At 32.7% G+C, this 12,597-nt stretch overlaps 1 protein-coding gene across 12 annotated transcripts in view; it reads right to left on the bottom strand.

Annotated features, from left to right (window-relative positions):
- The window catches only part of Dmd (dystrophin), a 2,168,746-nt gene that overhangs the window by 1,318,067 nt on the left and 838,082 nt on the right, over positions 1-12,597 (bottom strand). For all 12 annotated transcript variants that reach the window (XM_074062730.1, XM_074062731.1, XM_074062740.1 and 9 more), the window contains 2 exons: positions 5,687-5,821; positions 3,234-3,383 (listed from right to left, as the gene is read on the bottom strand). In XM_074062730.1, coding sequence (XP_073918831.1) covers positions 3,234-3,383; positions 5,687-5,821 — 285 coding nt within the window. The remainder of the gene's footprint in view (positions 1-3,233; positions 3,384-5,686; positions 5,822-12,597) is intronic.

Below are 12,597 nucleotides of genomic sequence, written 5' to 3'. Positions count from 1 at the left end.
CATAAAATCTAAATTGTATAATTTTTATCATTTATTGAATATATGCTATGTTTCTGGCACCATATAAAACACTTTCAATGTAGTATTTTATAAGTTCCTCACAAGAATTCCATGAAACAAGGATATGTTATCACAGATGAGACTATAAAACCTTAAAATAGTATCCAAACTCACATAACCAGTGTTATAGAGGATGTATCTGTTATAAATGTAATGCCTTTGAACATTATACATTGTTTTTTGTATGGGAACAGTTTTTCCTTTGTCAAGTGGTATGATATTAAGCTTTGTCAGTAGAGGGTGCCAAAGTGACAATGGAGGAGGTAAAGGTTTCTCTCTTCTGATGCACTTTTACTTCTTTTGCATACCTGTGACTCAAAGGATGCCCACTAGAACTAATCTCATCACCCTGCCTCCCAGAGTTTCACTAGCACACTGTATGGACAGCATCTTTTAAGTTCTAAAGAGGCCTAAGTCACAAGTTCAGCATGGGTGTCAAACCTGTAGGCAGCTACCTAAAGCAATATCTTATTTTCCAAAATTCAGCAGCATGCTGGCGGAGTGGCTCAAGTAAGAGTGCATGAGACCTTGATTTCAAACCCCAATTCCACCAAAAAATATTATCAAAATTCAGCAACAGGTAACTTCTCAATCAGTCTAATGTGTTTCCAGTTTCCCAGAAAATTTCAACAGTATCCATGACAAGCCTACTTCCCTGTGAATTCTGTCAACACTCTAGTCCAATATTCCTTTCACAGTAGCTTCAATCTACTGAGTATAGACTAGTTCTTGGCAGGGTTAACCAGGCAAACTCCTTTGTCAGGTCAAGGGCTACATAAACACTTGATCCAAAAAGGTTTAAATCCAGTCCTGGGTGGAGCAACTCCCTTTGAAAGTCATGTTCTTCCTTGGATTCTATACCTCAGACACAGGGAAATTCTTCAGAGTTCTCTTTCATTCTTTCCTTAAGAACTTAATTCCCAGGAAAAAATGTTTTTTTTTTTTTTATTTTTCTTTTATTATTCATATGTGCATACAAGGCTTGGTTCATTTCTCCCCCCTGCCCCCACCCCCTCCCTTACCACCCACTCCACCCCCTCCTGCTCCCCCCCCCTCAATACCCAGCAGAAACTATTTTGCCCTTATCTCTAATTTTGTTGTAGAGAGAGTATAAGCAATAATAGGAAGGAACAAGGGGTTTTGCTGGTTGAGATAAGGATAGCTATACAGGGCATTGACTCACATCGATTTCCTGTGAGTGTGTGTTACCTTCTAGGTTAATTCTTTTTGATCTAACCTTTTCTCTAGTACCTGGTCCCCTTTTCCTATTGGCCTCAGTTGCTTTTAAAGTATCTGCTTTAGTTTCTCTGCATTAAGGGCAACAAATGCTAGCTAGTTTTTTAGGTGTCTTACCTATCCTCACCCCTCCCTTGTGTGCTAAAGCTTTTATCATGTGCTCATAGTCCAATCCCCTTGTTGTGTTTGCCCTTGATCTAATGTCCACATATGAGGGAGAACATACGATTTTTGGTCTTTTGGGCCAGGCTAACCTCACTCAGAATGATGTTCTCCAATTCCATCCATTTACCAGCGAATGATAACATTTCGTTCTTCTTCATGGCTGCATAAAATTCCATTGTGTATAGATACCACATTTTCTTAATCCATTCGTCAGTGGTGGGGCATCTTGGCTGTTTCCATAACTTGGCTATTGTGAATAGTGCCGCAATAAACATGTATGTGCAGGTGCCTCTGGAGTAACAGTCTTTTGGGTATATCCCCAAGAGTGGTATTGCTGGATCAAATGGTAGATCGATGTCCAGCTTTTTAAGTAGCCTCCAAATTTTTTTCCAGAGTGGTTGTACTAGTCTACATTCCCACCAACAGTGTAAGAGGGTTCCAGGAAAAAATGTTAATACTTTCTTCTTTGTATTAAACCTTGCCTGTTCAAGTAACCATGTAGTTTCTGTGCCCTTTCTGGACCCTATCAATACAAGAGTTTGCTCCAACCCAAGTTTTTCTGATTCAAAATTCCATACTTTAATCATGTCTACCCCTCTATTACTATCGTCAACATTGTAATTGCATCAATAGGAATAATGCCAAGATTTGACTAAGGAGTAGTCTATTCTTAAGGTCAGAACAGATGGACACTGGAAAATGTTAAATTTGGCAGTTGGACCTTTTCACAGCTTAGCCGAGACAAGTTTCACAATGTGACATTTGATTTTTTAACTTAAACTATAACTTCTCATTGCCTTCAATTTCATTTGAATTATAATGACCTTCAATTTACTTGCTAAGGATTCCCCTCCCAATTTATAAGCAGGTTAAGACTTCTCCCCCACTTACACAGGAAAATGTTTCCTGCATGTTTCCTTAGTGACCACCCTAGATAGTCTCTTTTTCCCTACATCCCTTATATGGATATTGTTGGTTATATCTTACACACAGTGGGAAAGCAATGTATTTTTGCTTTCCTAATTAATGTCTCAAAGTGATGAAGTATAAGGCTTTTTCTAACTTATTAGCCTACTGAATTTCACATGTAGTTGATGAACTTAGTAAGTGGATATGAAAGTAAATATCATTATGAAATAGTTTTCTTCTCTATAAATAATCCATTTTTAATTTAGGAGAGAGTATCTAAAATATTGTTTGACTAGCAGAAACATGTCATTCGGTTTTAAATTTGGTTTGAAAAATCATCCCACATTTGTGAATGCTGAAATATGAAAATCTCTTCATTATATATAAATAAGATTATTTTGCATTATTTCGTAAGAATAAATAATATACAGAGTGTGAATGGAATCACATGTATTAACAGATTACATTTCACTCTAATAAATGTTAGTGGATTAAAGAGAAAAAAAGGGAAAAAAAAGAGAAAGGGAAGTTTGCATGTGAGAAGGCTACCTATCTATACCAGTTTTTCTTGGGTAAGTAAATCAACTCTATGTTCAGATAAGATATGACTTTTCATGCTATTTGTTTATAGACCTGAGCATGTGTGTGTTCTTTGTCTCAGTTTGCTATTAAAAAATCTTACTTCTTAATGTTCTTGTATGGGAAATTATAAAATATATATGTAAAGAATTTAGCAAGTGTTTGGCACTGCTTTAAAACCTGAAACTGAACTAATATTGAAACTATTCATCATTCAGTCTGAGAGGCTGTTATCTGCTCTATATTTATGCAAATTAGATGAGATTTTTCACTTATCTTCATACCTCTTCATGTAGTTCCCTCCAACGAGAATTAAATGTCTCAAGTTCCTCATTGATCAGTTCATCCATGACTCCTCCATCTGTTAAGGTCTGTGCCAATATGCGAATCTGATTTGGGTTATCCTCTGAATGTTGCATCAAATTTTCAAGAGACTGAAACACATTGCAATAATTAGTATTTTGTTCTTTTCCTAAATACATTGAATTAACACAAAATGTCCAGTAGCTTTTGATTTATATATGATTAAGTCCTAAATACGTTAAGAAAAATTTTATTTGGGATAATAAAACATAACGGAATGCTATTGTTTCAAAAATATGAGGTTGATCTTTGAATGTTCATGGGCTCGTGATAGATTGTAGACCGAGCACTGATTCACAACCACCTTCTTAGTGATCTGCTGTACTTTAAAACCTGCAATGGTCAAATAATCAGTTTTTCCAACTTTTTTATAGCTAGTGGTGTGCAGGTGACATGATTCTGAAAAATACATGTAAGTAGAAGTTGATGAATAGAGTTTCTCTTCCCAAATTATCCTAAGGCATTGCTGCATTTTCTATTACTAATAGCTCTGCAATCCCTAAGTGATATATTATTCAAAATTGACAATGTTACCTGGCTTGATTATGTGGAAAAAAGAATTTCAGTATCAAGTTTAGGCATGCTAGAAAACAAGTGATTCAATATTATTTTATTGGCTCTCAAATGTATGTGTCCATAAAATAAGGGATTGGCATGTGGACATTATCTTCTGATAAATTCATTCAATGCTTTGCTGTTTTTTTGCATTTAAAAACTGGAAATGTCACAATACATATTTGTAAGTTCTTCTTATGCCTTTTACTTCTTAAATTTTGAGAAATCTCATATTTTCCAGTTAAATTTTCAGTTAATCAAAAAATAAAAACTTTCTAAATGATTTTGTATAAAACATCACTGAGTAATAAAATCCTTAAAATGCCATCACATTTTACTACAAAAATGTTAATTTTCCTTTAAATTTATAAATTGTATTAATTCTAACAAAACTTAACTTTGCATATCTTTATTTTAATAGATATATTTTTCTTTAAAAGGACTTTCCTTAGTAATTATAATGATGTACATAGGCTGTTAAGTAAAGAAACAATGTGAAGTAAAATCAACAAACAAATCCAAAGTGAATAGATTGTGAAAATTGTAAGAAGGAAACTTACAAGTCATAGAATTTTTTTTCTACCCTTGACAAAATATGGTCTAGCCTTTTGCTTTTCAAAAATGTCTTTGTGCATGATCAGCAGAACACTATCAATGAACAGTTTAGTTAAAATAGTGAACAATAAAAATAGAATACTAAAACTTTTTCCCCTTTCTTTACCTAAACCCTTCATTTTACAGCCTCTAATTTTCTACTTTGATTATTATTCCTTTCTGAACATACAGTTTTTTTCAGTGCATCACTTAAAATGTGATGGTAAGAATTTAACCTGGGATTCCATGCACAATAAGATCATTTCATGGGATAGCTATATCATCACAGTATTTGTTCTGACCACTGTACTTTTATTACTGTGCTACAAGTTTGTTTTGTGTTTTCTGGATCATGCATCGCATAGTTTATTCATAAAACATGTCCAGTCAATGAATGTGTCTGAAGAGGAGAGAGCCAAATTTATATTTTGAGACTTCCCCCATTGGTCTTTTTACCACTTTGGGTTTTACCATTTTCTTGGGAAAATTGGGTAAAATGAGCTGCTCTGATATTTAGGGTTCTACTTCTGTTTTATCGAAGGAAACATTTTATACATTCTTCATATCTTGGATAAATAATGTTTCTTATTTTACATATTTATAAACAAATTTCATACAGGTCTGTGTATACTACATTTTCTAAAACTACATATTCATTAAACATACATGCAAAATCTTTTAAATTTTATTCATTAAAATTCTCTAAAATAAAATTTTAAAATGTGCTAACATTTTAAACATATTCCAATATCTGAACATATCGATTTAATCCTACAAAACAATCTGTAAAGTGTAAAAAACATTTTGCAAAGTGATTTTAGATAATTTTAAAATCTGTTCACATATAATAAATGTAGCATTTAAAATGGAAATAATGTTTCACATTATCATGCTTTTTAGCTCTCTTCCAAAGGAGCATTATAATAATATTCTGACCAGTTTTCAAGGTCTGCAGACAATTTAAGCAGGTTAAATGTGTACATAGAATTGAGTGACATAACAAAAGGCAAATGTCCTCTGTAAGAGGTTATTTAAACCTTCTTTAAACCTTGAGACCTAGAAGGATCTTTGAAGGAACAAAGGTTTCACTCAAAGTGCCAGGGCTGAAAGATGCATAGTAAGTACACTTTCTGGCTTGGTTTTTGCATTTTATTTTCTATTTGGTGCATAACCTCTTTCAATACTGAATATAAATTACCATAATTGAGATTAACCCACAACTTACTTCTACCACCTCAGAGATTTCTTCAGCTCCACTGGGAACATTTTCAGTGGTTTTAAGTTTTAATTCTACTTCATTTAGCCACTTGTTTGCCTTTTCCAAATATGACAATAACTCATGCCAACACGCCCAAACTTCCTAAGAAAGAAACAGATATCACAGATCAAAGACTTTGACAAGAAAGTGAGAAGCTTTTACATTCTATTTTCAAAACTTCTAAAAATTTATTTTTTATATTTCATTTTCCCTATCCAGCAGTTGATTTAAAATCCAACTAGGTACTCTGAACGCCTAATACATCTGTAATTACGAATCATTAAGGAAACATTTTATTACATGAATAAATTCAAGATTCTGTGGTTTACTTTTAAAAATAAAATATTCATCAACATTGCAGTCTGACAGAAAAATAAAAACATATTTAAAAATGCATGTATAAACCTAACTCCTTCAAACACTACCATTATCACTTTTGGTAACTTCTTCTAAACTTTTTCATATATAATTTGATATTTAAAATTAAAATATGGATTTAATTATACCTCTCTTTCCATTAAACCTATATCATATAATTTTCCTTATTACTAGGCAGACATACTTTAATGAAAATCTGAGACTTGATTTCATTGATCGTATCCTTCTTTCTGTAACAACAGACATTTATTCTATAGTTTAACTCTTTTTAGTTTTATTTGCCATTATAAATTTATAGTGAACATTATCATGAATATGCATTCCTTTTTCATATTTCTTATGATTTTTTGAGGTATATTGCCACAAATATGACTATTATTTCAAGACTGTGATAATCCTAACTGATCTTTGATAGATACTGCAGAACTGATTTGTATCTATTTGTACTCATATAAAGCAATCTGTAGCATTGCTAAAGAAAATATAATAGAGGATCTTTCTGACCTCAGAATATGGAAGGTCACATTAAATAAATCATTTTGTAGAAAACTGACCATAAAAAGGAATCAACAGATTTGACTACATTAAAACTAAAACACCATAATCATGAAAAGGTACTGGATAAATACATTGATGGACTGGTGGTAGAGCACTTGCCTAGCAAGTATGAGGCCCTGACTTCAAACTACATTATACCACACACACACACAAATGAAGTTGAAATGCACCTTCAAACATAAAGAAAAGAATTGGAATATTTATAAAAGACAAAGAATAATATAAAAATGTCAACAGGTCAGTTAAAAGATGAAAAATAAGCACAGGTCTGAACCATCTGTTCAAATAAATATGGCTATATGTTAAGCATATGAATATATATTTAGCCTCACTAATAACCAAAGGAATGTTGAGTCTCAAAGTGTGATAGCATCTTAACTGACACAAATGAGAAATTTGACATTTCCATGTGTGACAGAAGATGTGCATCAACAAAATTTGTATTTATTGCTGGTGGATGGTAGATGCATGTATTGGAATGACTATTTTGGAAAACAAGTTGTCATTTTTAGTGAGTTGAATAGTCACATATTGAGCAACTGGACAACTCCATTTTTCACCGTATATCTTTGGAGACACTGTTTCACATGTGCAACACAAACAGTTTCAAGAGTGATCATTTTAGCACTTTTTGTACTAACCAAAAAATGAAACAACCTTTAATGCCCACCAGAACAGTGGATAAATTCAGCATGTCACTTTTAAATAGAAAATATAGAAATAAAAATGAATAAACTCATCACATGGCACAACATGGATGAATCTCAAACTCAAAACTGTTTGTTGAATATCTTTTGACAAAAAATCAGGGAGATGAGATAGACGGTAAGAATATTAAAGCAGTTACTTTCTGACCAGGTGTAGTGACTCAAGCCTGTTATTCTAGGTATATGAGAGGTAGAGATTGAGTGGATTGAGATTTGAAGCCAGCCCTGGCAAAAAGTTCACCAGACCCCATCTCAACCAATGGCTGGGCATGGTGGTCACACCTGGCATTCCAGTTATGCAGGGAAGCACAAATAGCAGGATTCCAGTCTAGGCTGTCCGAGGCATAAAGAGAGATTCTATCTCAAAAATAACCAATGTAAAGCAGGCTGGCAGAAATGTTCAAGTGGTATAGCACTGCACCTGCCTATTAAGCACAAGACCCTGAGCTCACACTACTTCAAGAGAAATGAAGTAGTGATTTTCTATTAGGTTTGGGGTTGTAAATTTTGGGCAAACCTATAAATACAGCAAATACAATGGCATAATCACCACCAACTGCTACTACCCTACTAAAACTTTCAAAAATAAAGCCTAGAGATTAAATTTTATTTTATGAGAAACTAAAAATCTATCCATTTCCCCTTTATTTTTATCCTTTACTAATGATAGAGGATATTCAATGTCTGTCTGATAAAAAGTATTATTCTAACCTGCCAACTTTCTATACCTACTTGGGTATTTTATGCACAGTTTATTCCATAAAGTAAAATTAACTGTTTTGCTTTTAAATGTTGTAGAAATTTTAAATCTGGATCATTTCCAGCTCCTGCTGGGCTACAGGCTCTCTTTCTTCTGGGCAAAGATTCCAGTGGGAAAATATAAATATCTCCTTAAATACCCGAGGGTACCATAGAGTTTTGAAGATAAGGGTTGTGATTGGTAATGTGTCTTATTAACTATGGTGCAGACTGAGGTAATGAACTATCTGGCTGATTTAACTGTCAGGATGGATGGCCTCTTCTGTCCTCAATGCATCTAAAGGACACAGCTGGAGATGCTGAAAATATCAGCTTTCTAGGTCACCTTTGTAAAATAAAATACAATCTTGAAGCCCAAATTGTAGCTAAAATCTACTTAGAATATCTGTTGTGCTTAAAAGTTTGCAACTTAAAATTATAGAATTCAAAGTGGCTCTGAAGGAGGATATACATGAAAAAGTAAACTTTTGTTCAAAATAGAAGATGGAGTTAATCTGGTATCCCCTTCATACTCTATTTCAGTCATATTACAATTCTAGGTTAAGTATAAAGCAAAGATTTTAAATTCAAAGCTGACCTATAAAGTATGTATCAGTAAACCTAAAGTGCCAGAAAAATAGAAGTGCAAATAGAGAGTGAGAAACTAAGCTTAGCAAAATACTGGCAAGACACATGATGTACAAGCCGGGACATTTAATACTATCTTGGGATGGGAAAAAAGGCATTGATCTCACACATGCCAGGGAATTAGAAAAGGATACATAGTGTGCCGCCACCCTGAATACAAGAACTAGAAAATGCCTACCCACTATCAGGAATTAACAATGAAATTGAGAATACTTTGGATTCTTAATTGGAAAATAAGGATCATTCCATAAGAAAGTAGAACTGATGCTTAAAAGACAGAGGAAAGAAAAACATAACATATTTAGGGCCCTGGTAGAGATAAGTAGAAAAACTCATAAGGACCCTCCAATAGTCCAAAGCAAAATGAAATGCCAGTAGAAACTATTCCTACTAAAGGAACAAAAACTTATTAGCCATATAAAGAAATTCACTTCCATAAGAGCAAATCATAAGCTGGAACAAACTGTATGGCATAGAGATAACACAATGCTTTAGAGTATTTAATAATATTTATGTTTAGCTTGATCGTATATAGTGGCACTAGGGCTTATTTTCTCTGAGTTTGACACAAGTTTTCCTAATTAAGAAATAAATGGGCTTAACTGTCTACATTCTATGTTGGGAGCACATTATAGATCATTTTTTATAAGCCCTTGTTTAAATGGAGATGGCTGATAGAGGGACCAACTGAGGAAACAGAAGAAAAGAGACTTTCGAAAATCAGACAATTCTTCCTTCTTGCTTTTATGGGCATGAGTAAGGGGAACTCATCCACATATAGGGTTTTTTTTTTTTGCGGTACTGGGGGGTGAATCCAGGGCCTTGTGCCTGCTACTCAAGTGGTCTACCACTAAGCTACATACTCAGCTCTCATCTGGATTCTTGTCATTCACAGAATCTAAAAGAGAATCTCTTATAAAAGGCATGGGCATATTTAGGAATTCATAGTTGGTATGAAATTCCTGTTTAAAGAAATCAAGGACAACATTTTTAAATTTGCTAATTCCAGAGAGGAATGAAAGACTGGTTCTTCAGTGCACACATGCTCTTGGTTCAGCTTTGGGAGGTAAGACTCCAGCATTTTATAACCTTCAAGGCCATATGGTACAAGGCTATTCTCAAGAGTTGGTGTGAAATTCCTGTTAAATATTACAAGACTCCACCAATACGTAGGAGAGGCATTAAGAGGTTGAAAGTTCATGAGAACAATGCCAAAGCCAATCCAGGTTTCCAACACACCAGATAGAATCTGTACAGAACAAGCCATGTCAGTGGTAATAACATAGAGAAATATGACAACAGATTAATTAATACAGATAATGTGGATATTAACAAAAGAGAAGAGTAATTATTGCCAGCCAAGGAAAAGATACTTGTATGAAAAGAGTACTTCACCATCTTTATCCTCCATTATACCATTAGAAGATCAATATTCAGAAACTTTGTGACAGGAGAGACTGTAAGACCAGTTTTTCTTACTCCTACCTCTGTAAAAATTTTTGAAACCATAATAATAAGCCAAACTAGTACATGATTTAAATAAAGTAGGAGATTAAATTTTAAATTTCACTAAAATTTAAAAATGAAGAGTAAATTATGAGTTATGAAATCAGAATTAAATATTGTTTAAGAAGCCCATTACTAGTTAAAAAAGAGTTTGTAATGTTGGATTAGATATTAGAAAAATGAAAATATTTCCTGCTTATTGCACAGTAAGATTATTGAACAGATTATATATGTTTAAAATGTTTAAAGGAATAGATAGAGTTACACAAAAACAGAAAACAATGAAAAATAACTCACATATTTGACTTAGCGATGAAAATCCGGTAATTGAAAAAATTTAAACAGACACACATAAACATATAAATGTGTACAGAAATGAGTAGATTTATCTATTGAACAATAAATTATGCCACAGGAAATTGAAGAAGAATTTGAGAACTGGAACACAGATTTCAGAAAATTACTCAGAACTGGGAAGATAGACATAAGAATGCAGAAATTTTAAAGAGAAATAAAAAATTGAAATACTAGATGGGGAGATTCTTCATAGATCTAAAGAAAATTCCCCTAAGAATGTTAATGAGATTGGGGAAAAGATAATCTTGCAAAAGATAATGGGAGACCCACTTAAGACAGAAAGAAATTTTCTGTTCTTATGAACATTCTGATGACAAAGTATGAATGAAAGCAAACCTACACATAGACAAAGTAGAGCAAAACTATAGACTATTGAAAAAAAGAGAAAATTAAAAAATACCAGACAAAATTATAAAGGGACAATAATTTGACAGTAAACTTTCTTAACAGAACTAAATTTCAGAAGACAAGAGATATTTCCAGTGGTATAAAAAGTAACTGTTCCTAGATAATTATTTATCCAACTAGTCTATTATTCAATACTGAGAGGAAAATAAAGCCATTTTCAATCATGCAAAATCTGAGAGAATTTACATTCACACACAATGAAACAGAAGGAAAGGAGAGGAGGAAAAGCAAAAGCGATCGCCAAAATTAGTAAAATAGCACTGGCAAAAGTAAATAAATACTATGTAAAATAATAATTACAAGAACAGCAGCAATACTTTTAACTAATTTGTGGAAAGTAAAAACTAAGGTGTAAATGACTAGACACATATTTGATACTATGAAAGATAAGAGAGGCAAATTCAGAGTTAAATGATGCTAATGTTTCTGTCATATTATTGCTACAGAGGTACATAGAAACATTTATGATTATGGAAATTTGTTGATTAAGGTATGCAAAATAATAATTATGGATACTATTCAGATAAAATAAAGTGTGCATCGTAAACCAGTGCTAAAGAATAAAAAGGGACTGAATATCTTGATAAATAAAATATAAATAAGAATGGTTACAAACTTTGCTGCAGTTGAATGGGAAATATCAAGATAATTAAATTAGTGGTTTTTAAATTTTTGAAATTAATATGAAAATAAAAGATTCCTTTTTAAAGTATACCACAAAATAAATTTCTGATGAATGAAAAACTAGCATGTAGGCACACAAAAATCAGTAATAAGGTATCAGAGGATAATTCTTATGCAAAAAATAACAAAAATAAGAATGTTTAAGTATTCTATTTAAATATTGTCAGAAAGTCATTTTCTGGATAAAAGGTCCCTCCCTCATGAAACATGATTGTGAATTAGTTGTGACTTTCTTGTGACTTTTACTGTGCTGTCCCTTTCTTTTTCTTACTATGCCTTATTTTCTGTGACATTTACATACCACTAATTCAACTGATGTGTGCATATAGCCTCAGCAACAATAATAGTTCCTGTCTTAGAGAATCTTTTCAAGTATCTGATTATCAAACTGAATTTTAAAAAGTATAAAGGACTGGTAAATGAAGAAGAGATTGGAATTGATAATGAAGATGTTCAGATTACATTTTATAATTAGGAAGTTATAATAGTGGATATGTCTTGGGTAATTTAAACAAAAATTATGTTTTTAAATATTTTTGAAGTCTACCCTACTTGTCTAATTTCTATGTGCATATAAATATCAGAATACAAAATGCTAACTAAAAGAACTAATATTCCTTGACTGTAATGGGGTACATGAATTCTTTATCAACCATATTAACAAAGATAATTTTATGTGGAGAAAAGAGACTTAAATTAAAGCCCAACTTGTGTGCAGTGTTCAGCATCATCAGCATTTGATAGTAGGCAAAGATTAGCGTTCCTTGCCACAGTATTTTCACAAGGAGTGTCATAGTTTATTTTCTGATATGATTACCTGGTAATCATTTGAGGCACTTGAATTCTTCATTTATATTCAGATAAGTACAATCTAAACAATAAGGCATGTTGGAA

This window comes from Castor canadensis, chromosome X (assembly GCF_047511655.1).
Source record: "Castor canadensis chromosome X, mCasCan1.hap1v2, whole genome shotgun sequence".
Classification (NCBI taxonomy): domain Eukaryota; kingdom Metazoa; phylum Chordata; class Mammalia; order Rodentia; family Castoridae; genus Castor; species Castor canadensis.
The sequence above is the reverse complement of the archived record's forward strand: the minus strand, read 5'-3'. Positions and strand labels throughout refer to the sequence as shown.